Raw genomic sequence first — 27615 nt, 5'->3', positions numbered from 1 at the left:
AAATGAGATTAGATGACTTGTGATTTATGTTACCACAATCTTCCGTTGCTTCCCACTTTAAATAAAAATATGGTTCTAATTAAAATCACATGAACTTGGTTTTTTAGCTTCTAAAAAATAAGATGGATGACTGGATTGCTACCAAGAGAGACACGGAGCATCCTCATAATATGAAGGCACATGGCCCCTGAGTTGCATGTCTGGCGTGTGCTTATGTCCACGCATTACAGCATAATAGCACATCCTCCATCGGAGTGGAAACAATAACAAAAGTTACAACCACAAACAACTACCATACTGACGCTTACATGACCTTTTGTACTTTGTGAACTACTTTCACTCGCATTTTTGTCTTATTTGGACCTTACAGCAGCCTGGTGGGACAGGTGCATGGGTGCTGTTGCTTCCATTTATGATGGGGAAACTAAGGCTCAGAAGTTGAAGGTACTTGCTCAGGAGTGCAACTAATACCTGGCACAGTGAGAACACACACCAATATCTTTTGAATTGAAACCCGGTGTTACAACTCAGTAATGTCTACTACTGTTTTCTGGGGTCCAAAATAAAAGTTTGATTTTGGCAACACCTGTTTCTATCAGAACTTTTACACATGCTCACAGGCTGTTCTCTCTTCCTGAACTGCTCCTTCCCAGATCATTGGACTCCTCTTCCGAGAGGATCTGCCTAAAAGAGCACCGCACCCACCTCATCATCTAGTGTTGCTGAAACAACATACCATGAACCGAATGGTGGAAACAATAAAGATTTATTGTCTCACAGTCCTGGAGGCTTAAAGTCCCAAATCAGGTGAGGCTCCTGAGAGGGGTGGGGTTCTTCCAGAACCCTGGATGGGAGCTGGGCTCCTCCCTGGCTGGTAGAGTTGATTCCTTGGAGGGGAGGATCTGTTTCAGGCTCCTCCCCTTAGTGTATCGATGGCCATCTTCATCTTCCTGTGACACCCGCCCTATATGCGTGTCTGTGTGTCCAAATTTCTTTTTTTGGTAAGGACACCAGTGTTATTGCAAGTAGGTCCATTCTAACAGTCTCACTTTAACTTGATTACCTCTTATCTCTAAATGAGGTCACATTCTGAGGCACTGGGGGTTAGGGCTTCAACATACGAATGCAGGGGGAGGATGGGGGGGGCACAATTCAATGCACAATACCTGCCTCTTTTATAGTCATGCCACTGTCCATCCCTAATTCTCTTGCTACTCATCTCAGCTAATGGCATCACCATTTACCCAGCGGCTTAGGCAAACTATTCACAATTCTCCCTTTTCTCCTGTTCACTACGTCTAATTCATCAGGGAGTTTTATCAGCCTTACCTACCTTCAGAATATTGCCTGAACTGAAACTCCCCACCACTATGGTCTTCTTAGTGCAAACCGCTGTTCTCCTGCTTGGACTACTGTCACTGTTCATTCCCAGTGCCCCCAGTGCCCACTCAGAATCTATTTTCTGCACAGCAGCAAGTGTGATCTCATTAAAACCTAAGTTATGTTATGACACTCTCTGTTCAGAACAGTGAATTTAGAATGAGGTCTAAACTCTTTGCCATGGATTTGGGGCTTGATATTTAAAATGCGTTCTGGGCACCAGCAGTATCAGCGTCATGTGGGAACTTGTTAGACAGACAGGATCTTGGGGCTGATACTGCAGACTTTCTGAATCAAAATGGTATTTTAGGGGCACCTGGGTGGCTCAGTCGGTTGAGCACCGGCTTCGGCTCAGGTCACGATCTCACGGCCCGTGAGTTCGAGCCCCGCGTCGGGCTCTGTGCTGACCGCTCAGAGCCTGGAGCCTGTTTCGGATTCTGTGTCTCCCTCTCTCTCTGCCCTTCCCCTGTTCATGCTCTGTCTCTCTCTGTCTCAAAAATAAATAAACGTTAAAAAAAATTAAAAAAAAAATGGTATTGTAACCATATGTTCAGGTGACTTGTGTGCATTTTAAAGTTTGAGAAACACTGGCCTAGAGAACCTTGTAGAATGCCCTCCCACCTGTGTGTCTTTGAACTCAGCTCCTTTCTGCTACTCTCACTCTTGTCCAGTCATTCCAGTTAACCTTCTGGCTGTTCCCCACCCTTTGCAGCTCTCTCTCTGCCTGGAATGCCTTCTTAGAGACTATCCTACTGGAAAAAGCTACCCCCGCCCCACACTATGTTATTCTGCCTCGGTTTCCTGCGTAGTCTTTATCACTACCTGAAACTGTGTGGGTTTACCTAATTTGTATTTATTTCAGCCACTGAAATGTAAACTTCATGAGATCAGAGATCTTATTTTATTCACTGCTGCTTCCTCCTCAGCAGAGAAGAATGGCTGGCACATAGTAGGTTCTCAATAAGTATTTGCTGAGAAATAAATGCGTGCAGTTTTGGTACAAGCTAGATCTTTATTTATTTATTTTGCGCGGACTCGATTAATCATCTTCTCTAGTAAAACACTCTTAGGCCACTGTTGACTGTGGCATGGCATTTTACTAACTCACCTCTCTTCATAATTTCCCCACTTGTGTTATGCTTCCTTCCTTTCTCCTCCCATTTTCCTCCTTCTGCACTGGAACAGCCATGGGGTTCTTTTCCATGACACAGGACATTAAAAATGTCCAGGAGTGATGCAACAGGCAATTTCTACTAAACTTTCCAAAGCAACATGAAGTAATGCAGGCTTAATAATGATTTTATTTTATTTTTTTTAAATTTTTTTTTCAACGTTTTTTATTTATTTTTGGGACAGAGAGAGACAGAGCATGAACGGGGGAGGGGCAGAGAGGGAGGGAGACACAGAATCGGAAACAGGCTCCAGGCTCCGAGCCGTCAGCCCAGAGCCCGACGCGGGGCTCGAACTCCCGGACCGCGAGATCGTGACCTGGCTGAAGTCGGACGCTCAACCGACTGCGCCACCCAGGCGCCCCAATAATGATTTTATTATACAGCAGGTACTGGCTAGAGCTTCTGGACTTGAAGCTTTTGATATCAACGAAGATTTAAAAACTGCAACTTAAGTGTAAAATCTTGGCAATAGATTCAGCACAGATGGCTGCAACATTTCCAGCTTTGTTTACAAAATAGTGAACTTATCTCTTCATCTGTGAGACACGTTTGCTCTCTAATGAGCCAAGGAAGATTCTGAAATATGATGAAGTGTCAATGAGTTCTGATTGCTTCTTCATTACAGGGAAGTCTTTTTTCAAAACTGTCCCTAGAAAAATGAATATTTTAATATATGTATCTGATGAGTGTTAAGAAACTCTTTTTAACTGAGATTCTGGAGTCATTTGTTTCGATATGAATTTGAATGTTTCAGTGTGGTCAAAAGCAAGCCTTTTTTTTCAAAAACCACAGCATTCTTGCCAAGTCTTCTCAAGAGAATACTTCCTCAGGAGTCATTAATTTTCTCTTTCCTTAGCTACCTTGGCTTAGGAATTTGCAGTGTGCCTTCAGGTCCAGTGCAAATGACACTGGCTCCCTTTTAGGTATCAGTCATGTCCTTTCTCCCATGACCTCTCGTTTCCTTTGTATTCCAGTGTTCATTCTGCCAAAAGCTTTCCTACAGCGTCTGTGTGTATTTTCGGGAATGAAGACAAGCCAAACTGCGCAGTCTAATATAAAATTAAGCATCGCTGCTTTTCAAAAATGTCACATATGGACACAGACCCTAAAAGATTAATCAGGACATTTAATCCAGGAGTATCAGCTGAGCAAATTTGCTACTGTTGTCTGCGAGCAGACAGTTCGTTACTTCTGATCCCAGGTCACAGGGTTTAAGACTTACCCTGTCAGAGCATTATCTTGGTTTTTCTCTTTCTTCTTTCTTTCTTTCTTTCTTTCTTTCTTTCTTTCTCTTAAAGTTTATTTATTTATTTTGAGAGACACAGACAGAGAGCGTGTGGGGACGGGGCAGAGAGAGAGGGAGTGAGAGAATCCCAAGCAGGCTCTGCGCTGTCAGCACAGAGCCTGATGCGGGGCTCAAACTCATGAACCATGAGATCGTGACCTGAGCTGAGATCAAGACTTGGATGCTTAACCGACTGAGCCACCCAGGCGCCCTTATCCTGGTTTGGTGCAAGCTGATATTTTGGTGATAGCAATTCCATTCAGTTAGTCATGTTTCACCAAAGGCAATCTACAGAAAAAGCAAGTTCATTCAGCTGCCATGGTTTCTAGGTAAAAAGTAACCATACTTTTCATTTGCCTTACACTGGCCTAGATTGTTGTGTTTTTTTTCCCCATGTGCTTCACTCATCTTACCTTATTTTATTTTCAAAGTTATAAGCAATGTAAAGTAGGAATTATTAGGGGGTTGTTGAGCACATTTGATGAAGAATTTGAGACAGAGAGAGATGGTGAAACAGCTTTTAGGAGAAGAGGCGGGACATGAAATCAGGCCTCCGACGCTCAATTGAATCTTTGCATTAGAGAGTTTTCTGCAACTCCAGGGGGCAGTATTCACATTCTAGTCTAGGTCAATGGCACACGGGCGTTGTGTGTGCACAACCTTCCAACAATCCAACGTCCCTGCTGTTTGCCATAAGACGCTTGGATCCTGCTTAACTGTTAATATTTGCAAACAGTTTTTAAGATGATAGAAAAGGGAGACATTTCCCTTTCTTTTGCTTTTTAGTGAAACTGGTTTCCTGAGTAGACCATTAACTATGATTCTAAGCTACCAATTAGGAAAAGAGTCAAAGAGGGAAGCACTGAAACAGAGAGAGTCCCCTCTATTAAAATTAAACAGCAACAAAAAAGGCCTCTCTGAAGACAAATAAAGTAAATAAGAACATTCTAAGGACAGGAAACATTTTAAATATGAGATTGCCAATCACCTTTCCTTTCTAAATCTTAACCACTTTAGAGTGATATTTCCCCCAGTTTGATTTTCTAAGTTAGATGAACATTAACAGTATCATTTATCTGGAACCTATATAACATATGGCATTAAATCTGCTTATTGTTACTTCCCCAGATACATCCTTCCAGCACCCATTTCAGGACAACGCGAATATACTTCTCTAGCACCATAATGCAAGCACTCTTTTCTTGTTTAGTTAATTTGAAAAATGAACATAATGTATCCAGTATTTTAAAACATGACACCAATGCTCAAAAATTTCCGATGGCTCCTCATCTCTTGCAGAATAAACCCGGAGTCCTTGCAATGACTCATGTGATCTGGCTCCCAGGACCTCTCAGCTCCTCCTCCTCCTCATTCCTGGGCTTTGGAACACTTGTCTTCCTCTGCTCCTTGGGTCCTCCCGCTCACGCCTGCTTCAAAGCTTTGGCACGTCCTATTCTTCCTACACAGGACAGAGCCTGGCTTGTGCTCCCCTTCTCAGGGAAAACTTTGGCTGTTCTAGCTAACATCTGCACCCCCACCCCTTCCTTACTAACATTACTCCATTCCTCATAGGCACCCCTGCTTTATTTCTCTCTTAGTAGGATGTGTTCCTTTAAATTGTCACCTTTAAAATAATGTAGCCTAGGGGTGCCTGGGTGGCTCAGTTTGTTGTGTCTGACTTTTGCTCGGGTCACGATATCACGGTTAGTGGGTTCGAGCCCCCCCCCATCGGGCTCTGTGCTGACAGAGCGGAGCCCAGAGCCTGCTTCAGATTCTGTGTCTCCCTCTCTCTCTCTCTGCTCCTCCCTGGCTCGCACTTTCTCCCTCTCTCTCAAAAATAAATAAGCATTAAAGAAATAAAATAATGTAGTCTATAACTTACCTATTTGTATTGTTTACTGTCCATCCCCTCTGCTCCCATGTCCCACTAAAATCTAAACTCCATGAGGGCAGGGATTTTCTGTTTTATTCACTGCTGTTTTTCTGCTATCTAGTAAAGGAGTGTATACAGTTGGTAAGTACTCAATAACCTATTTTTGTTGGGTGAATCAGCATTACCATATCATGTAGCCATAGGATATTATATGATATGAACTCTGGATTAACCAGGCTCATTTTTTTTGTTGGGTGAATCAGCATTACCATATCATGTAGCCATAGGATATTATATGATATGAACTCTGGATTAACCAGGCTCATTTTTTTTTGTTGGGTGAATCAGCATTACCATATCATGTAGCCATAGGATATTATATGATATGAACTCTGGATTAACCAGGCTCATTTTATAGGCAAATATCATACAAAAAATATTTTCCTTCTTTTGTCATTAATTTATAACTGTACATTAGAAATCTTGGTATTCAACACTGCTCTTTGTAATGACAATGCTTATGGATACAATGTCAAGGCTATATATTTTAGGGAAGCCACTGAATTTCCTTCCAGTAGAGGGTTTACTTTAAAAATAGACTCAGAAAAAATGTTTTATTTGAAAAACAGATGGATTGCTGAAGGGGTCACAACACATTTAAATTTTCCTGTGAGAAAACAATCAACTGGATGATAGAGCCCAAACAAAGCCTTGCCTGTCTCTTAATTCTCAGGAAAAGTTCTCCAGCAGGGTCCTGTCCCTGAACAACCTCTCAGAGCCTCTCCAGAGTGCACCAGACTACAACTGCACACTGCTTTTTCCCAGTTCTTTTTATGTAGCTTTAAGGTTCTTCCCTTTTTTTTAAAAAAAATATTTATTTATTTTGAGAGAGAGAGAATGTGTGTGTAAGCATGGGAGGGACAGAGAGAGAGGGAGAGAGAGAGAATCCCAAGCAGGCTCCATGCTATCAGCACAGAACCCAACATGAGTCTCAAACTCACAAACCGTGAGATCATGACCTGAGCTGAAACCAAGAGTTTCACCACCCAGATGCCCCAAGGTTCTTTCCTTTTTTTAAATTATGAGCAGGTCTGCCCTTCTTTCCTCATTCCCTCCTTCCTTGTCTGTCTCCCTCCCTCCTTCCTTCCTTCCTTCCTAAACAAACTTTTTTAAAGGAACATTTTTAGGTTCACAGCAAAACTGCGCAGAAAGTGTAGAGATTTCTCATGTATCTTCTGCCCCTACATGTGCACAGACCTTCCTATTATCAACATCTCCCTCCAGAGTGGTACATTTTGTGACAACTGATGAACCAACATGGACAGATTATCAGCGAAGTTCCAAGTTTATATCAGGGTTTACTCACATTCTGTGAGTTTGGACAAATGTATAATTACATGTATCCACCATTATAGTATCATATAGAGCAATTTCACTGGTGAAGGTCCTTCATTTTTAATTTTTTTCTACTCTAAAAGGAACAAATATATGCTTATGGTAGGAAAACTGTAAAATACAGAAATATATGATGAATCAAGTAAATTTTTTCTCTACCACTAAAAATTATATACATACACAGTTATATACAACCATACATATTTGGAAAAACACAGTATATATGTAATTCTGTATATAGTTTTATGTCAGCAGTATCTTCCTATATTTGAGACAGACTTTAGGACATGTAGAGCCATTAAACATTTCTCCTTGTTTCTTCTCTGAATATGGAACTGCATGCATACCTTTATTCACTTAGAAAAAAACCTTGTGCTTTTGGGGTCCCAGCTGAGAAGAAAGGAATAATATAGAGACCATGAACATGAAAAGGTGCAATTGTCTTCTGTTTGCTTGCCTAATGAAAGTTACAAATTCCTCTGGTATAATTGAAATACCTCTTAATAACAGCTTGGTTGGTGGTGGCGGGGGTTCTCTGAGGTAGAGGCAGAGACAGGCTCTTAACAATTTGCCTGTTACAATTTTGAGGACCTAAGGAAGTTCCACAGGGTTTTGTTCCATATTATTTCATAACATTTGTATAATGAGCCCTCACCCATCCCCGGTGCAACAGACTGAGCATGTTTGTTCTGGAAGACTTCCATTTTCTGGGGAACCACAAACCTCAGTTACTTGACTTTCATATTGTTTTGCAACTTCTGTGCTATTTCATGGGCTTTTAGCTGTGACACAAGGCACAGGATCGCTGGGATTACACTCAATCTGCAAAGGGAGCGGCTGATCTCAGAAAGTCCATTTGTTTTGGGGGAAAGTAACTTTGTGACAGATAATTTAATAAAAGCCACAACTCATCCCCAAGATGTAGCAACCCAAATACTGGCTACCTCAAGGCGCAGTTCCAGATTACAAACACCTCCTCCAGTAGGTCCGCTTCATGGCTGGAACAAGTTCTCAAAGTTTTGACACTTGTCTGATGTAGGTTTTAGTATAGCAAACAAGCAATAAGAAACAAGCTTTGTACCCTTAGAAATCAGAAAAACAACCTAAAATCTCTCTCATTATAAAACTAATAATTACCCTTTGCTGAACACTTGGAAGATACAGAGAGACAAAAAGAAGGAAATAAAGATTATGCATGATCCCACCATTCATGAAGTCAAAAACATCTTGAGTTTGGGGAAGTTATAATCCTGTCATTGCACTCAATTCTGATACTGGCTAATGATGACTTTTCTAGCTCCACCTGGAAATACCCAAAATGAGAGCAACTGATAAAAAGGGAAAATGAACATACTTTGCTGACTCACTCCTAAAGCATTTGTCAATAAAATCCACAAAAACTTGTGAGGATTAGATTTAGAATCACTCTGCTCTGTGATTTATAGAATCACTATGCTAGTGACTATTGGTATGTCAGGATTGGACACCTTAACTATAATTTTCCTATTATAAGTTCATATCTATAACCTGAGGCCTTTAAGAAGTTGGTTAATTTGGGGGCGCCTGGGTGGCTCAGTCGGTTAAGTATCTGACTCTTGGTTTTGGCTCAGGTCACAGTCTCAGGGTCATGAGATTGAGCCCCACGCTAGGCTGAGTGCTGGGTGTGGAGACTGCTTGCGATTCTCTCTCTCCCTCTCCCCTGCTAGTGTGTCCACTCTCTCTATCTCTAAAAGTAAGTAAATAAATAAATAAATAAATAAATAAATAATATTGGTTAATTTTGTATTTTGCATAAAAGAAAAAAAATGGAAGTTAATTACCTCAACACAAAAGAGTTTTTATTTACGAACCAGGGTTTTGTTTATAGTTCCACTGTGGGTGGGGAATATGTATTAGGATCACTTGTGGGATACTTATTTCCAAGTGTTCAGCAAAAAAATAGCTGCTGGTTTGGTTTATGCAACAAACTCCAGTTCTTTAATATTTGTTGTTAATCAACAAATACAGTATACATGTTTTACTACTACCATTGTCAACCTAATGACTTGTTTACATAAATGATACATGATCTCATTAAAGGCTATTGCATGAAATGTTGTTTGTATGGAGTGGAATGATGAATTATGTATTCTAACTTTTACTCAAAGATTATTATCAAGTGTTAATTTATTTATTGGGCTACCATACACAATTGGTGGGAGGGTGAATTGGTACAGCCACTTCGGAAAACAATTTGGCGGAATCAGTTAAAGCTGAACGTATAATACCCTATTCTAATTATACTAGAAGTTGTAACTCTAGGTTAATACTTAAGTGAAGATGTGTATATCTGTGCACAAAAAGATGCATAAGAGTGTTCACAGCAGTATCATTTTTAACAGTCCAAAACTAGAGATTATTTGTAACAGTTCAAACTGGGTAAATGTTCATTACCACTAAAATTGATAAATAAATAAATTGCCACACACACACACACACACACACACACACACACACAAGAATACTCTACTGCAATGGTCAGCAGTCTTTTTCTGTAATACGGTAGGTTTGGGGCAATCATATGGTCTTTTTTCATAGTTACTGAATCATAGTTATTGAACTGCGCCAATGTAATATGAAAACAGCTATAGACAATATAAGAATGAATGGGCATAGCTATGTTCTAATCAAACTTTATTTACACAAACAGTTGACAGGTCAGATTTAGCCCCTGGTCAATTTATTGACCTCTTCTCTATAACAAAAGAAACAAGAAAAGAATGAACTGTAGCTATGTGCAACAGCATGGACGAATCTCATAGACAATGTTGATTTAAAGAAGGTAGGCAGAAAGTAGAAAATGCTCTGTGATTCTATTCATGTAAATTTCAAAATTAGGGGATAGTGATAGAAGTCAGTGAGTCAGTATGGAATCTTTGGGAAGTAATGTGTGGGAGGAGGTATGAGGAAAACTATATTGATCTGTTTGGTTTTACATGGATGTATTAACTTTGTAAGAATTCGTTAAGCTCTAAAAATAGGATGCTCATCAGAATTTAAGTTGTGTTTCAATAAAAAAGTAAGAAACAATTTTCTATCTAAATAAACCAATAGCTAAATAGACTAATAGCAGGAGAATTAGAAGTGCGAATAAATATGCAAGCTGCAATTTCAATTGTTGAGGGATATCAGGCTATTGATAAATATAAACTTAGATACATGTACACCATATTAGTTCCTATTTACTAATGTTAAAGACACTAATTAAAAACTTGCTTTTCTAAAGATAATATTTCAATCCAATTTTCCCAGAAGTTTTCCCTACAGGGAAGTAAAGAAAATAGGCATGCACAGTCACACTGTTGTCTTGATTTTTGTTTTTAAATAGAACATGTTTCCATTTTCAGCAGTACAATTGCCAAAAAATTGTAGGTAGAGAAAAAATCCTTTACTACATTGAATGGCCTAAAAGTTTACGTGATTCTGTGTGCTCTCATATCTGAAATCTGACCCTGAACTTCTGGGCTCCAGGCACGTGGACTAGGCTAGGAGAAGAAGTCTTCTCCTACTTGACCTTCAAAGCTCTTCCCAACTTTAAAGTCCTATGAAAGCAATATCTGAAAGAACTAAGTCCCTTCAAATATTGAGAGAGATATGCTTAAGACCAAGTTCCAAATGTCTGCTAAATTAACTGAATCACGGTCGTGGTCGCTCACCTACTGTTACCCACAGTCATCTTGGCATTTTATTAGTCAACCATCTTATAAACATGATTCATGAAAGACGACTTTCAATGATTCAAAAAGCGAAAGCAGAGGGACTAAGCTATCTTTCACACAGACTGCCTAGTGGAGTTAATTATTATTAAAAAACTCATTCTATAAGGAATGCAGTAATTCCGGGATAAGATGCTGAACTTTACGTAAGAAATGTGGAAAATGTATTTTTGAATTCAGTACGTACTTACAAAATGTTCAATTATTTTTTACAAATATTTAACTGTTTAAAGAAGTGAGAAATATTGAAATGCATTTTCTTGACATTGTAATATACATTTTAGAAAGTAGATCAGCATGGTAACTCTTTTCATAGATTTAGTACATATTGTAAAATTCTTAGATTTGTAGTATGTGGCTATCATTGAACAATAAAAATACTGTTGTTCACCAATCTTACAGAAGTCTACATCCTATTAGCATTTCTGGATTTATTGTCTTATATTTAGGAATGTGAGGGCCTCTTTCAGAATTAAACCTCCAATTTTCTACTGTTCCACATAGAATGAGAGACTTCAGAATCTAGAATTTAGGTAAAGAGAAACATGTAATGTTACTATCTCATTAAGTTGCAAGTCATAGAATTTTAAGAATATTCACTGTAAGCCAAATGTATTAAATTCATATGTGATCGACTAAAGTCGGAAAAGTAGGAAAGTCGGAAAGTAGGAAAAGGCAAATTCTTTGCATTTGTTTATTATGATATATAACCTATTTTAGATTTGCCTTTGAGATCAGTAATTTTGATAATGTCCAAGCCAGCGTCACAAAATTAAAGACTTGCATTAATTTGTCAGATATGAAAGTTTTGGGCTTATGGAAACTGAGCGCTCTAGACTACTAGTTAGCCGTCTCTTTGGAATAGGTCTCTTGGCAAGTAAATAAGTATTTTTTGGTAATTAGATGACAAAGAAATGTTGTAATTCAAAGAAGGAATTGATACAATTGGAAAAAATATTTATTTTTTCAATATTTTAAAACTACCTTTTTGTGCTTTTATAATCTACAAACTTTTATACTATACATAACTGAAAGTTTTTATATTTTGTGCATGTTTATAATCTATACACATTAGAAAACATTATAAACTTATAACATTATAAATAAGACTGGTTATTTATTTTTGAGAGAGAGAGAGAGAGAGAGAGAGACAGAGCATGAGCAGGGGAGGGGCAGAGAGAGAGGGAGACACAGAATCTGAAACAAGCTCCAGGCTCCTAGCTGTCAGCACAGAGCTCCAAGTAGGGCTCGAACTTACGATCCAGGAGGTCATGACCTGAGCTGAAGTCAGACACTTAACTGACTGAGCCACCCAGGTACTTCCACGTTGGGACATCTTAAGCCACCCTGAATAGCAAGGCTACGTGAATAATTTGTTTAAAAATGTATAAACTCACAACGAAATACAATTATAATCTGTATTCATTTCAATAAAAAGTCCAACATTGTTTGGGAGTCAACCAGAAATGACACCTTTTCTGGAACATTATAAAAACACAGTTTGATGTACACAAGGATCCCTAGGTGAACTCATTCTGAGAGCAAAAAGCCTTTAAATAAAATTTGTAACTGAGGGAAATGAACCACTACAGTGGCTCCGGGGGTGGCTGAAGAGGCCAGGGGCGGCCCAGCTCAGGAGATAATGGTACCGTCAGATCTCAAATGGCTTAGTGCCTCTGGTCTCCTTGACAATAGGGAGTTGGATGTGGAGTCATCTCCTTTTAGGCCAAGATAGGTCAAGAAAGACTCCCCTTGAGGCACCTTGGGGTCAGAGGAGAAGGTTTGGAAAACACGAAACATTAAATTTTTCTTATACCTTCATTAGGAATTATTTTTTGTGCTCCTTTGGAGTTTGGGGCCAATGCTGGTTGCTAGGAATACGAAGATGAATAAGATGGAGACCTACTCCCTTGGAATATGCATGCTAGATGAAAAGAAAATGGAGAAATAATTCAACATTTACAGGATGAGAGAGAGGATCTTGTGAATTAGGGTCAAGGAAAGCAGCTCTGTGCAGGTTACCTTGACTGGCCATCGGAAGAGGAGACCCCTAAGGAGAAAAGGGAAGGCAGGGTGCTCTTGAACAGGAGGCAGTCACTTTTCTGAAATGTGCGTTTCGAACACACTGTGTTTTCAACATTTTTTAATTTGTATAGATTGGCGTTGGTGTTTTACTTCATCGAGTTTAACATCAGAACTGCTTCGGAATTCCCTTTGATCTATCTCTAGTCAGTTCTTTCTTCTTTCCTACATTAATTTCAAACCTTTATCTACCTCTTCATGCTGCCTCCTCTATTCTTCTCCTTATTCTCTCCAAGATATCACGCTTTCTTCTGAACAAGAAGGGAGGCAATTACATGGAAATATCAATTTCTGCCCATCTTCAACCTGATGGGCATGTCTCCACCCTTACTCCTCCTTGTCCACTGTCACCGCCTTTTCTCTGTGGCAGTGGGAGGGGTTTTCCAGCTCACAATTACTTCCTTTCTCTTCGGAAACATTCAGCCACTTCCTCTACTTGCTCTTTTTTCTCTGAATTGAAGCATTCTCAAATCTTTCCCATCTTAAGAACTCCTTCCAGGCCATCATTATTTTTCACCTTCTTTTCTCAGACAAATTTCTTGATAGACTAGTGCCCCTCCTTGGTTCTCTGCTCCTTGTCTGTGCACCACCCTCCCTATCTTTGACCTTCTACTAGTTATACTCTTGCTGATAGTTCAGGTTGCTAAGTCCAACGAATGCCTTTTAATCTCGATCGCATTTGACTTCTACTGTACTTCACATTTTTATCGTGATCTTCCTTTTGAATCTCTCTCTTCATGGCTAAGACGATACCATTCTCTCTTGTTTTCCTTCTGTCTCTCTGCTCACTCCTTAATCTCCAACCTATTTAAGCTTCTTTAGATTCCTCTTGCTCAAGTTCAACCCTTTGGTATGTTGCTTCCAAGCATTCCAAGGTGCACATCCACCTCCCTCCTCACCTCCTCATATCATCACTGATAGGTTGTCACTAATGGCTTCTCCCAGATCACTGTTCTGAGCTCCAGACTCCCTACTATCTCTGAGAGTTCCTTCAGCATCTCAAATTGGCTGTGTCCAAAATTTAACTCATTTCCCATGGTTGCAAATCTGATTTTCATGCACTTTCCACTGGGGAAGGTTGTCTGGGGAAGGGTGAAACAGCACCTCTAAATAACATTCCTATAGTCAATCCATTATAAAGTTCCACCATCCCCTTTCAAAGTCTCCTGAATTTTGTGCCTCCTGTCCTCCTTGATGTTGTCTCAGTTTGGGAAGGACTCATCATTTCTCATCTGATTATTATTGCAATTTCCTAAACTGACCTCTCTTTCTCCAGTCATATCCTCCTCCAGGGCATTCTCTAGTTAACCAGCTCGGTCTGAAACATGTATCTCACATTGTAGCTCTGCTTGAACATCCTTAAATGATTCTTTGTCCTGTTATAGAACCATTCAATCTGCCTCACCTTCCTTTCCACATTGATTATCTTATCATTTCTTTGCTCTTTTAAAAATTTTTTTATAATGTTTATTTATTTTTGACAGAGAGAGACAGAGACAGAGACAGAGAGAGAGAGAGAGAGAGAGAGAGAGAATGAGTGGGGGAGGGGCAGAGAGAGAGGGAGACACAGAATCTGAAGCAGGCTCCAGGCTCTGAGCAGTCAGCACAGAGCCTGACGTGGGGCTCAAACTCATGGACCATGAGACCATGACCTGAGCTGAAGTCAGACGCTCAACCGACTAAGCCACCCAGGCACCCCCATCATTTCTTTACTCTTACTGTATTCTTCAGGAGTAATGACTTACGGTTTTTCTTTTTGGTCATATTAAGCTTTTTGAACCTGCTGCTCCTTCTTCCTAGAAATGCCAATGGCTTTTCCAGCAGGCCGCCTCTTCCCAGCCTCACAGGTCTGTCTGCTGCTTCTCTCTGACACTCAGTTCCTTTTCACCTCTTGTGTAGGCCTTCTGACACCACTCCACCTTCCCTTTCCACAAGACCTTGGCCCATCCTTGTTATGATCTAGCATGCTATGTTGTTTTTGTCTACATAGTTCCTACTAGATTGGAAGCTTCTTGAGGGCAGAAACCAGAACTTCCTTCCATGTCTTCCACTCCTACCCTGGCATGCCTTATGTATCTATAAATATTTGTTGATTGAACAATTTTTTGAAGTGTAGCTTTGTATGAAGGGTCTCTTCCTTCAGAGAGAAAAGGAAACTAACACAAGACTGACACTTCTATCACTTGGGGATTTATAGCTTCAGTTCTGATAGAATGACCTCTGCCTGTGTTGTTATTAGCAGCTAGCTCTTATCTGAGCCCTGGCTCCCTGCTGCATTCAAAAGCGTGGTGTTTTGTTGCCTTGGAAATGCTGCTGCATTCCACAGAAAGCAACTGTGAAACTAGGAGACTTATTTTTCTCAAGCAAGGCAATAACGACTTCCAAAGAAAAAATTTTAAAGTCAGTAAGACAATGTAGAAAAACTTTTAAATCATAAACCTCAGGGTAAAATGATTTTCTATATATTCCTGTAAACATAGAGAAGACAAAATAACAGCCCTCCTCCTGTTTTCTCAACACAATGTTCCATCTGCAGAGGAATAAACTCTCATGATAAGGATTCTACCTTGCTCATTAGATCAACTTTCAGAGTATCCCCAGCAGAGGGTTGAGCATAGGTAGTGCTCAGGAAATATTTGTTAATTACCTGATTCCTAGGCTAGGTCCTAACTGCCTATTTGTAGAGAACTACACAGTTATCATCCTGTAACCTCGAGTAATATGCTTGGGAAACTGCCAGTTAGTTCATGTAGGAGCTTACCCATGCCTTAGCTGAGGTAGCAGATGGTTTTAAATGCTATACCAACCAGGTTTTGATACATCTGGGTCATGCCCTGCAGGTGATTTTGCTGTTCTCACAAATGTATCAGCATGTATCCATTCAGTAAATGTTGGGTTCTCATATAGGCTAGGTGGCCAAACACTGTCCCAGATGCTGGACACCCAGCAGTGAATAAAACTAAGTCTTGCTGTCATGATATTTACATTCTATGTGGTGGGGTGACGCTGGGACATAGCAATTAACAAACAGACAGAAATATAAAATACATCATTTGCTGAGAAGTGCAATGAAAAGTAAAATAAGGCAGATCCTGAGTAAGTGATTGGGATAATGCCCCCACGCCTTTTCTTGGAAATATCCAGATTTCAATTTGCCCGCTTTTAAAAGCTAGGAAATCTCATACATGAACATACATATAGGAAGAGTGAATTGATTTGTCCATTTGTCCACATGATATGAAGTGCTTCAAAAGTGTAAGTTAAAATTAATTCAAATTTCTATGGCATTTTAATCTTGATAAATCAGTTAAGCAACTTGAAAACTTTTGTTTTTAAGAAAGCCCTTCACTTCTAAGGTCAAGTACACATAAAATAGCTCTCACCATAGTCTTTCTTTAATAACCTATGAGGATAATATACTTATTTCTAGATTGCAAACATGCATTTGAAAATATCTATTCACTTTAACCAAATTGAGATAGTTCAATATTCTCAGTATATCAAATATACTGCATATACAAAATACTGCATATGTCAGTTTGCATATACAAAATACTACTAATAGCAAATGAAATGCAGGTACTTCAAACAAATTACTTATTAGTATTTAATAAAAATAATGTTATATTTCTAGTAATTCTAAAAGTTTATAGAATGCTTTAATATTGTGTTCTCTGATCCTCAACAAACCTGATAACATACATAATAATACTGTTATTATTACTTATTATTCCACTTTAGAGAAGAGTAAACTGATATTTATAGCCTTTAAGTGACTGGTGTATAGTCACAGAGTTTTTAGCTGGTACCAAATCTTTAAATACCCTGTTCTTTCTACTACACCACAGTGGCCTACTTTGATATCAAATATTATTTGACAGATTGTGTATTAATTTTAAGAAAAATATTTATGAACCTCAAAGTTGTCTACATACAAAAATCATGAGCTGATGCCAGTGAAAAGCAAAATATATCAAAAATTACCCATGTTATTAGAGGACAAATTTCTGAAAAGTGAAAAAAAAAACCTTTTAACAATTTTCTCCAGTATAAAAGATTACAATGTTCTTTTACTTCTTAAATAAAATACTATAATATTTAATATCAATAGGAAAAGATTAAGATGAAAAAAATCGAATCTAGAATTCAGGTCATCAGATTCAAAGAGTTATTGAGTTAAAATTATTTAATTTCATAAGTATCTGATGAATGGCTGTTCTTAACAGCTGTCAAGTAGAAACTAGTTTACAGAGTATACTCTAAAATTCTGTAATTGAAAAAATACTCTCTAAATAAAAGAGATCAGGACTCTCTCTTATCTGATACTTCTCTCTTTTTAGAGTCAATGACAACAGTCAAACTGCCCATAATAGGGCCCCCAATTCCTTTTCAATTTATTCTTCCATCATCCATGTGGTCTGAAACACTTCCTGCTCCCTCCTACTCCCCAGCTTTCTTTTATCTGGACTTTTGAATATGGCCATGCATCCACCTAGAATGCTGCCATTTTCTCAGCCCCTGCGTATCTAAGTCTACAGGTCTTCATATCCCAACTGTATACACTTCCCCCATTTTTTGAAGTCCCAACATACTTCTTTATAATAATAATAATAATTATTATTATTATTATTATTACTGTTTCATGTGTCATCTCAAGCTGGTGCTGCAGATTTGGGGGTTCAGGGATTGAGTCTCTTCCTGGACTGTTAAACCCTCCAAGGACAAGACACATGTCCCATTGGGTGTGTATTCCTAGTGCCCAGGACAATACCTTGCATGTAGCAGGTATTCAATGCATATCTGTTGAATGAGAATTGAATGAATACCTTTGAGTTACTACACAATTAAAAAAAAATTTAAGTTTATTTATTTTGAGAGAGAGAGAGAGAGAGAGAGAGAGAGAGAGCAAGAGAGAGCAGGGGAGGGCCAGAGGGAGAGGGAGTGAGAGAACCCCAACCAGTCTCTGCACTGTCAGCACAGAGCCCAATGCAGGGCTCGAACTCATGAAACCATGAGATCATGACCTGAGCTGAAACCAAGAGTCAGACGCTTAACCAATTGAACCACTCAGGCGCCCCAGAGTTACTACACAGTTCTGAAGAATGTGTTTGATACTTTTAGAAATTGTTCTCACCTTTATATAATGGGTCAGCTTTTCAGTTGCTTTTCTAAACACTATTAATGTCATCAGTAAATAACTTATTATTTATGTTTTATTGTCATCAATTTGTTTATTTTCAATTGTTTATTATTTATTTACCAATTTATTGATGCATAAACGATATTTAGGACATTACAGCAGGCAAAGTCTCCTCACAGAACATTTTATTCTGTCACCAGTACAACCCCTGGGCTAGGAAGAACAGATGTTTTAATTTCTACTTTGCAGAAAAAATTATAAATTAAAGCCTAAAAGACAAAACATTTTATATGAGTACACAGTTAATTTTTTGGTAGTATGACTAGAAAGCAAGTCTCTCTGTTTATGTTGAATGCTAATGAAACATTGATTTTGTGGTATTTTCTTGCTTTAAGACTGGAAATCTCTTTAACTGATTTCTAATAAACAAAAAACCATGCAGGTAAAAACAAGTGCATATTTTACATTCAATGACGAAGCACCAATCACCATGAAAAAAATCATGCATGAAACAAAAGAAGGATCACTGAAAATTTCAAACCTTGAAAAATTATAAACTTAAACCTTGATAAAGAGGTTGGAGAAGTCGAGCCAACAAAATACCATAAGTTACAGATTAAAGAAAATGCAAATCAAAACCACAATGAGATCTCACCTTACACTTGTCAGAATAGGTAAAATCAAAAGAGACAAAAAATAACAAAGGTTGGTGAGGATGTGGAGAAAAAGGAACCTTCATGCACTGTTGGTGGGAATGCAAACTAGGGCAGCCACTGTAGAAAACAGTAGGGAGGTTCCTCAAAAAACTAAAAATAGAAATACCATATGATCCAGTAATCCCACTACTGGCTATTTACCCAAAGAAAACAAAAATACTAATTTAAGAAGATATCTGCACCCCTGTTTATTAAAGCATTATTTACAATAGTCAAGATATGGAAGCAACCTAAATGTCCATTCATAGATGAATGGATAAGGAAGATACAGTATACATACACAATGGAATATTATGCAGCCACAAAAAAGAATGAAATTGTGCCATTTGCAACAACATGGATGGACCTACAGGATATTGCGCTGAGATCAGTCAGACTAAGACAAACGCCATATGATTTCACTCATATGTGGAATCTAAAAGACACAGCAAATGAAGAAGCAAACAAACAAAAAGCAGAATCAGACCTATAAATACAGAGAACAAACTGATCCTTGTCAGAGGCAGGGGGTGGAGGATGGACAAAATGGGTGAAGGGGCCTGGGAGATGAAGGCTTCAAGTTTCAGAATGAATGAGTCATAGGAATAAAAGGCGCAGTCTGGGGGAATAGAGTCAGTGATATCGTAATAATGTTGTATGGTGACAGAGGGTAGCCACACTTGTGGAGAGTATAGCATAATGTATAGAGAAGTCGAATCACTGTGTTGAACACCCGAAGCTAATGTGACATTGTGTGTCAACTATACTCAAATAAAATAATTAAAAAAATTAGAACCACTCCCCTCACCCCAACCCCCCCCCCCAAACCCCCAACAAATTAAAGCTTACTATTTAAGAGAATCTCACTCTAGGAATAAGGAGAAAGAAGCAGTTGCAAGAGGCATCGAGTCTGATGGGGAATGCTTTTTTGAAAGTTTTTTTCCCCAAGATTTATCATTTCACAGAGTGAGGTTGGCAAGTGGACTAAGAAATGATTCAACATTGCTCACTTTATATAATTTTTTAAAATACTCTTGGTTCTTTGTGAATCAGTTTGATTCATTATATTTAAAAGGTCAAATCCTTTTAGTAACTCATCATCCTATCAGACCTATACATGATAGTAGTTTGCTTCTACTTAAAACTGCATTGAATTCGTGTTTCAAAGTAACTCAAGGTGAATTTTACACTGATGTCTCACTTAATGTAATAAGCCAGAAGCACGACTTTGGTGAGGATAACTTATTTATGGAAGTCGTGAGATACACAGCTTAACACATATACTCAAAGTATCTTTCATAATGATCCGCAGACACACTACTGGAAGAGAAGGAACTATAAATGGTGTCCCTGGCTAGTGACCCTCTTCCAAATTCTGTCTCAACTGTGTGGAAACCAGATCACAGCTGGGAACTGGGCAGGCACCCCAAATCTGGCATGTGAGTGGGAAAAGAGGGGGGATTTTAAGGGTTAAAGTGAGCCCAACTTCACCATTTAAAGCTGTGGGATGTCTCAGGTTGGCCTCCCTTAGGGAACTCAGTTCTGCGGTGGCAAAAAGATGAGAGATGAAGGTTTGGAAATGCAGACTTTATATCTTTGGTTTCCTTGTCTAGGTATTTTGCTTTATTCATAAAAACATTATACATTACCTGCAAAAATATAAACTACACTCATGATTGGCAATACTTAGAAAAGTTAATAGCCCCTTAAAATATCAAAGAATATCCTTTACTGTTGGAGGTATAACGCTTTCTCAAGAAATGCTTTAAGAAGCCATAAGGGCATGATCGCAGTTTCCTTTCAAAGGAAGCAACAAATACTTCAGATAATGGTAAAGAGGTGTTTTCCTGTTGTGTGAATACAGATGCCCTTTCCTGATGAAATATGATATGGTCTCAGTTACAGGAGTTACATGTTAGTAACTTGATTTTCTCTTTTTTAAGGGAATAAACCATTTGATTTCACTTCTCCTCTTATTAACTTGTACAGTGTTGCTGTGAAATGGCAGCCCATGGGCTTCAGGTGGACACCTGCTAATGGTGGGTTGATCCATGTGTATTGATATCCATAACAATTTTATTTTGGTATTCTCTTTCATCTAAGATTTCAAAGGACTGTGTAAATGTTTCAATTAAATTTTGTAGCAATCCTCTTAAACAGATAAGTAGGAAAAAGCCTAAGCCTTCTTAGATGTAAGCTCCTTGAAGGCACAATTTTCACTATGTGAATAAATCAAGGTCTCTAGACGTGGTATTATTTTTGACACCAAATAAATATTTACCATCTATTTTAAAGGTAAAATGCACCGTTGTTCTTCCTATTCCATCTTTATTTTTCCTGTGCCCTCAAAACTAACAAAAACTTCCATTCTTACAATTACTTTATATTATTTAGTTCCCTATCACTAAGAAAATAGAAATCTAATAAACTAATGAAATCTACAAGCTTGATAATATACTGCTATTGCCAAGGACATTTATATTTTGAAAGAGAGATCATGCCTTAATTTGCTTAGGATAAATGATCTAAGATGTTTAGGATAGACTCCACCTCTCACATATTTAATCGTTTAATTAATTATAATTGTTATGACAGTAAAAGTAATATAGAACTGATTAATGTAAGTATATTTCTAATTTTTGAATGTTGCATAATGTGGCAGGTTCACTGGGATACACTTCGTGGCCAGGAATGTCTTCTGGCAGCTATATAAACCATTCCATATAATCCAGAAGAGATGGAAGGATAATTGGCCTTACTTTAAGTGAGAACAAGTCTATAGGCAGTAGAAAACAGTCTATTGCTGTCCCTGTCGTAGCTATAAACGAAACACGTAACTCACAGAGAAACCAGGACAAAGGAAAATTCAGGCAAAATAGATGATGTGCTCATGTGCTTAAAATCACTAGAAGTTAAAAAAATGATTAAAATTACTAGATTAGGTAGAAGCCATAATCATACAATATCTTAATGGTATTAAGGTACCTTATTTAACTATTTGCCTCAATTATTATTAACTATAAAATGAGGACAACACTAGCACAAACTTCATTTTATTATTGTGAAAATTAAATAAGTTAATTGATGAATAGATTTGATGTGGTGATGAAATGTTTTCCCAAATCTAAGGTTAATAGCTGGACAAAGGAATTTTTTTCTGCTTACCTATCTACCTACCTATCTATATCTATCAGCATTTTTGAGGCATTTTCATGCTTAAAGGATAGGAATACTGGATATTTGAAATGGTTGTATGGATGCTATGCTATGTTCATTGTTATGCACTATTCATTTGACAATGGATGAGTTACTTGATGGTTACCATCTTAATTAAAATGAAAACATATAGGAACTGCAACAGGTTTAAAACACTAGCACAAGAAAATGAGGATCATAAGACTAGGAAAATATGGTGTCTGTTTTTGTTTGTTGGTTTTTTTTGTTTTTGTATTTTTGGCTTGTTTTTCAAGTCATGAGCAATCCTTGGTTATTATTACCTGATTATCTTGGATTATACATTACCAAGACCTTCCTATGCCTCTATCTTGCTGACTGCTTTTGAGTCATCTCACCAATAAGCTAGCTGCCAATATTTGAATTAGCCAGAGAAAATGGAAGAAGCTAAAATGAATACTTTTGTTCTTTGCTAATCAGTGTTGTTCAAAGTTGGAGTGGACAGGGTAAAATTTTGGTGAAAGTCAAATTTAAGGATTATTTTTATTTATCTAAGCTACTGTTTTTTGTCCTATTTCAATAATTAACTGAAAGTTAATTGGACGGGGTTTAGTGATTGAAATAAGATCTAAACACTGTACCTAAAACTTTACATTTTAAAAATGTTCACGTCATAATTTGGACTATTTCTCACTTTGAGGTTAAGTGCATCACTTATATTCTCTATACTAGTTTACTAACCTATAAAATGAAGAAAATAATATCCACTTCATTTCTTACTGGAATATTATATATTAAGAGTTTGTGAAAGGCATTGATGATACATCATCCTACAAGAACAAATTATTTTTCATTACAGTGTTGTAATTTTATTACAAATGCACTGTGGGTAACTGTAGAGTAGTTCACATTTATAGTTCTCCCAGGCACTGTAAGAGCTTTGTGCTGTGATAGAAATTCTTCATAGTTTACTTACCTAACTTATCATTTCCAGTTTAGGAATTGCAGTGTGATTCTTACTTTTTCATCACATTTGTGTGATACAAAGCACCCAATTCTATGTTATGCTGATGAACCAAGAAAAGTTCTGAAATGCTCAGATGCATGATTCCTGACTTACTGACAGTTAATAAAATAAAAACCTTTTTTTATCATCAAATGTTCCAATATACATGTATTATACCTGTCTATAAACCCATAAAAAAGCCTATAAGCCTCTGCAATATGCAACAAGAGACAGTCAGCAAGGCAACAGAAGAACAGCAAGTCCATAGAACATCCACATACTTAATATATCTAAAACGAGAAGTCTTCTTACCTAGCATGCAAACACATTTGACATTCTGATCAGGGTTTTCAAACAAGATTTCACCACACCTCTGAAAGAGAAAGAAAGCCATAATTATTTTCAGATTTTATATCAGTGTTCCCAAGGTAATGTGTCTATGCAACGTGACATCAGCATAACATTATTCTACTTCTCATGTTTTCCTTGGTTATCTGAGTCTGGGGACTTGTGTCATGAGTAGGGATTTTCCTGGTAGTAAAATACTTGAGATATTAAGTTGGGATGGATTGTTCCTTCATGCCTTATGCCTTTGCCTAGAGCTCATTTTGTGTGTTCCTCTGAGGAGTCATGGCCTGAGATGCATTCGGTGTCTAACGTTTTCTGTTTCAGTGGAAGATATGCAGTCTATTAGATCTAATAATTGGAGGTTAATCACTCTCAAAACTGGTCCTTCCTCAGATGGGAGTTCTTCTAAACTACCCACTCTGCAATCAAACACACACATTGTTAAACACAAAACTAGGTGGCCTATACTTAACTCTCTGAACTTGAAAGAAACAAATAAGGAAATGATGAAAATGTGGCACTCGTAATGCTCTTCCTGAACTCACAGACTCATGGAAATGGCAACTTTCTTACCTATATCTTATTTTTAACTTGCTTATTAAAATTTTTGTGCAAGGTAAACTCTGGAGACAACAATTAGCTCTTTAGGAATGGACTACACTTACGTATATGACTGACAACTGGTTAGTACCTGAATATGTAAATAAATCCTCCAAAATCAATAATAAAATAGCAAACAGTCCAATAGAAAAACAGATAAAGGAACTAGCAATGCATGGAAGAGGGGATCTAAATGGTCAGTAAACACACAGAATAAATTCAACCACACTAATAATCAAGAATGAGCAAATTAAAGATAAACTGAAGTCTATTTTGAATTCATCTGCATGGGAAAACATAAGAGTCTGGCAATAAAAACTGTTATTAAAAATGTAGAGAAAGGGGCGCCTGGGTGGCGCAGTCGGTTAAGCGTCCGACTTCAGCCAGGTCACGATCTCGCGGTCTGTGAGTTCGAGCCCCGCGTCGGGCTCTGGGCTGATGGCTCAGAGCCTGGAGCCTGTTTCCGATTCTGTGTCTCCCTCTCTCTCTGTCCCTCCCCCGTTCATGTTCTGTCTCTCTCTGTCCCAAAAATAAATAAACGTTGAAAAAAAAATGTAGAGAAAGGGGCACTTGTAAAATGATAAAATCACCTTGAAGAAAAATTTGCAAAATCTAGTCAAGTCAAAATGTACATATCCTATGACCTAGCAAGTTATCTTCTAAACTGACTACTGGAGAAATTTACACAAATAGCTTTAATGTTCAGCTACAAAACAGATAAATATATTATTCACCACTGGAATACTACACAGTAGTTCAGATGAATGAATAAGAGTTATGTATACTTTAAAAACATATATTATGTATGTAACATGTACATGTAAATATATAATAATCAATTATATAATAATAATGTTCAAATCATGTGAAATATATAGTGTTCAAATCATACAAATACATATAATTTTCAAATCATGTAAAATATATAAAACTGTCTCCATTTTATATGAAGTTGAAGATAACCTAAAAATAGTACACATTATTTGTAGATATATTAATTTACAGAAAAAGCATAAAAACAGGCGATGAATAATGAACATCGAACTCAGGGTTGGGGGAAGATATGCAGAGGATATACATTCTTCATTCATAATTGTGAAAGGCAGGTTGAGAGGGAAAAGGACAACTCAATTACATACATTCAAACCAATCCATTTTCTGGGATGACCTACATCATGCACAGAGAGATGGACATTTGGCTCAGGGCCATGAAAAGGAAGCAAGCTGTTCCAGTGAATCAAGAGAATGGACTGCAAAGAGGACAGGTTGGTTGTTCCTGAAGGTGGTAAGAGGTCAAGGAGTACTAGATGGAAAGTCTGTATCGTGAGCTTTTTTTCCTGGTTACTCTGCTGACCTACATATCATGTGATATTTATCATGTATTTAATCTCTTCATGCTTCATTTCTTTGTAAGTAACATGGGGATGCTAATATATGCCACAAAGTCATATGCGAGAGCAAATGTGAGGATTAACAACCCGTGGCATCTGACCCAACTGTCTTTCCTGTTTTGCTTGTGTTTTGGCACAGGTTGAACCCATTCAAATTGCTAGGATCCATTTCCGCATTACCTGCTTTTTTTAAAGTGGTGTTTTTATGACCTGAAAGAATTAATAGTCGTTTTTAAATGAAAGATCAGAGGTTTCGAAAATATTTTCGACTTCTTGGCAAAACAAAGTGTTAAGAAGCTCTATTAATCCATATTCTGAGTCCTACAAGGAACGAATTTTGGAGTGCTCCCTTACCCTTTGTCAATGGCAAAGCCCACACATGTGCTGGGATACAACTTTCCTTCTTTCATTGCAGGGGATGGAAGCAGATGGTAGGTGGAGGTTGCATAATTTCCCATGGCTACCCTAACCCAAGGCTAACCTTACATATATGGCCCTTTCAGAGGCAGATGGGTGTGGGTGTGGGTAAGGGTGGTGCCATGGGTCTTGTTCTTTTTCCTAGACATAAATAAATCCAGAAGTTTCTGCAACTCCTGGAGCATGCATTCCTTAACAGTCATGGCCTGCCTGGGTTCACTGACCACACAAGCTAATGACCAAGCATCAAGGGCAGGTGCGGTGGCCCTTCTGATGATGATGAAGCAGTACTCTTCCTTCTGTCTTCATCTCCCTGGCCATCTGGGAAATGGCTGAGGCACCTCTGACTAGTTCTTTAACTGCTCTGCTTTGTAAAATTACCTGATGATGGTAACAGATTTTAAAGCATGCCCAGAAGGGAATCTGTTGTTCTCAGAACTTGAAAGAAACCAGATTCTTTCCAGTGCTTTTTCTCATTGATGCCAGTGTTTAAAGGGCCTTGGCTGCCAGGCTCATGCTTGCTGTGAAACCTAGGGCAATGACCCAGTTTAAGAGATTAATTGGGCTAAGCCACGGGGTCCGAGTCTCAGAAAACTGCAGGATCTTCCATGGGGGAAGGTCTCATGCCCTCTTGGGTTCTCAGGTGCTGCAGCTGTCTTTCCTCATGGCTCTACCTGGTCACGCATGCTGGGACTTCTCATCCCAGCTCACTGCTGCTGGATGATCCTGACTTTGACCTGGTTCTGATCACCAGGCTTCTGCCTCCTTCTCAAGATCCCATCTCTCCATAGGATCTCCAGTTTTGTTTTGTTTTTGTGCCTCATATACTAATTTCAACTCTCCTTGTTTGTGTCCTTCTCTCCCAGTTAATACTGACCCAAATAATAGGGCATAATTATTGAAATCCCTCGCCAAGGGGCTGGACCCTCCTGGCATACGATCTTCTACAGCACATAGGATATGCTGCACGTGAACTCATGTATGTAATGCCTGTTAACCTCATAGATATGAAGAATCAAACCACTTTCATTGTTAGTGCTCCTAACATGCCTCACTATGTAATCCTGGTGTCTTATACGTACAAGACACTTAAAGAAGATTTGTGGGCTAGCTAACATTGATTTAGCCTATACTATGAGCTAAGCATTGTTCTAAGTGCTGTACATCTACCATCTTATACTTTCATTATTGTCTTTTAAGAGAGTAGAAAGTTGAGGCACAGAGAGTGCCACTCACTGTAGAGGACTCCTCTCCAGTAAGTGACAGAACGAAAGCTGACAGCTTACCCAATGCTTGACTAGTATACGCAGATTCTTAAATATTGGCTATTGTTTATCTACTCACTGCCCGGGTCAAATAGACTATGTCTGCTTACATCCCCTCCTCTCGCTCATTAGCCACTGACTATTTGCCTGAGTTGCAACCTATTAGAGCATAGGTTTTGTATTAGACTAATCTAAGTTCAAATCCTATTTCTGCATTCACTTACCAACTATACTATCATGGACAATTTATTTAGTTTTGTCAAACTTCCTTTCTCATTTGTAAAAAAAAGTCAAGCTTATCTACATCATAGTATCATCATAAATTTAGTTTTAATTCATTGTGAACAAGAATGTACCAATTTAAATTTCTGTGGATGAGACCATAATACAAAAATACAAATTAATAAATCTAAGTTATTCCATAAAGTATATTTGAATTCTCATATTATTATTTAGGATTAAAAATAAAGAAATAATTCTAATTTAAAAAGTCAGAATACTTCACAATTTGGTTGCTAATTCCTATGTATTAAAATTTTTCTATGTTAAATCTAAAATTTACCTTTTAGTCAGGAAGAAAAAGATGATGTTATATATTAATATATAAATATAATATATAAATATATAAAATGCCACA

General features: G+C 38.0%; 1 protein-coding gene across 3 annotated transcripts in view; it reads right to left on the bottom strand.

The window, feature by feature from the left end:
- PDE7B (phosphodiesterase 7B) overlaps positions 1–27615 on the bottom strand; it is a 591837-nt gene that overhangs the window by 193994 nt on the left and 370228 nt on the right. For all 3 annotated transcript variants that reach the window (XM_086707937.1, XM_025925598.2, XM_086707938.1), the window contains one exon: positions 23270–23330. In XM_086707937.1, the coding sequence (XP_086564063.1) occupies positions 23270–23276 (7 nt within the window). In that variant the 5' untranslated portion in view covers positions 23277–23330. The remainder of the gene's footprint in view (positions 1–23269; positions 23331–27615) is intronic.

The sequence above is a fragment of the Puma concolor genome, chromosome B2 (genome assembly GCF_028749965.1).
Source record: "Puma concolor isolate L17-30 chromosome B2, mPumCon1.1.hap2, whole genome shotgun sequence".
In the NCBI taxonomy this organism is placed as follows: domain Eukaryota; kingdom Metazoa; phylum Chordata; class Mammalia; order Carnivora; family Felidae; genus Puma; species Puma concolor.
Note: the sequence above shows the minus strand (reverse complement) of the source record. Positions and strands in the feature narration are given on the sequence as shown.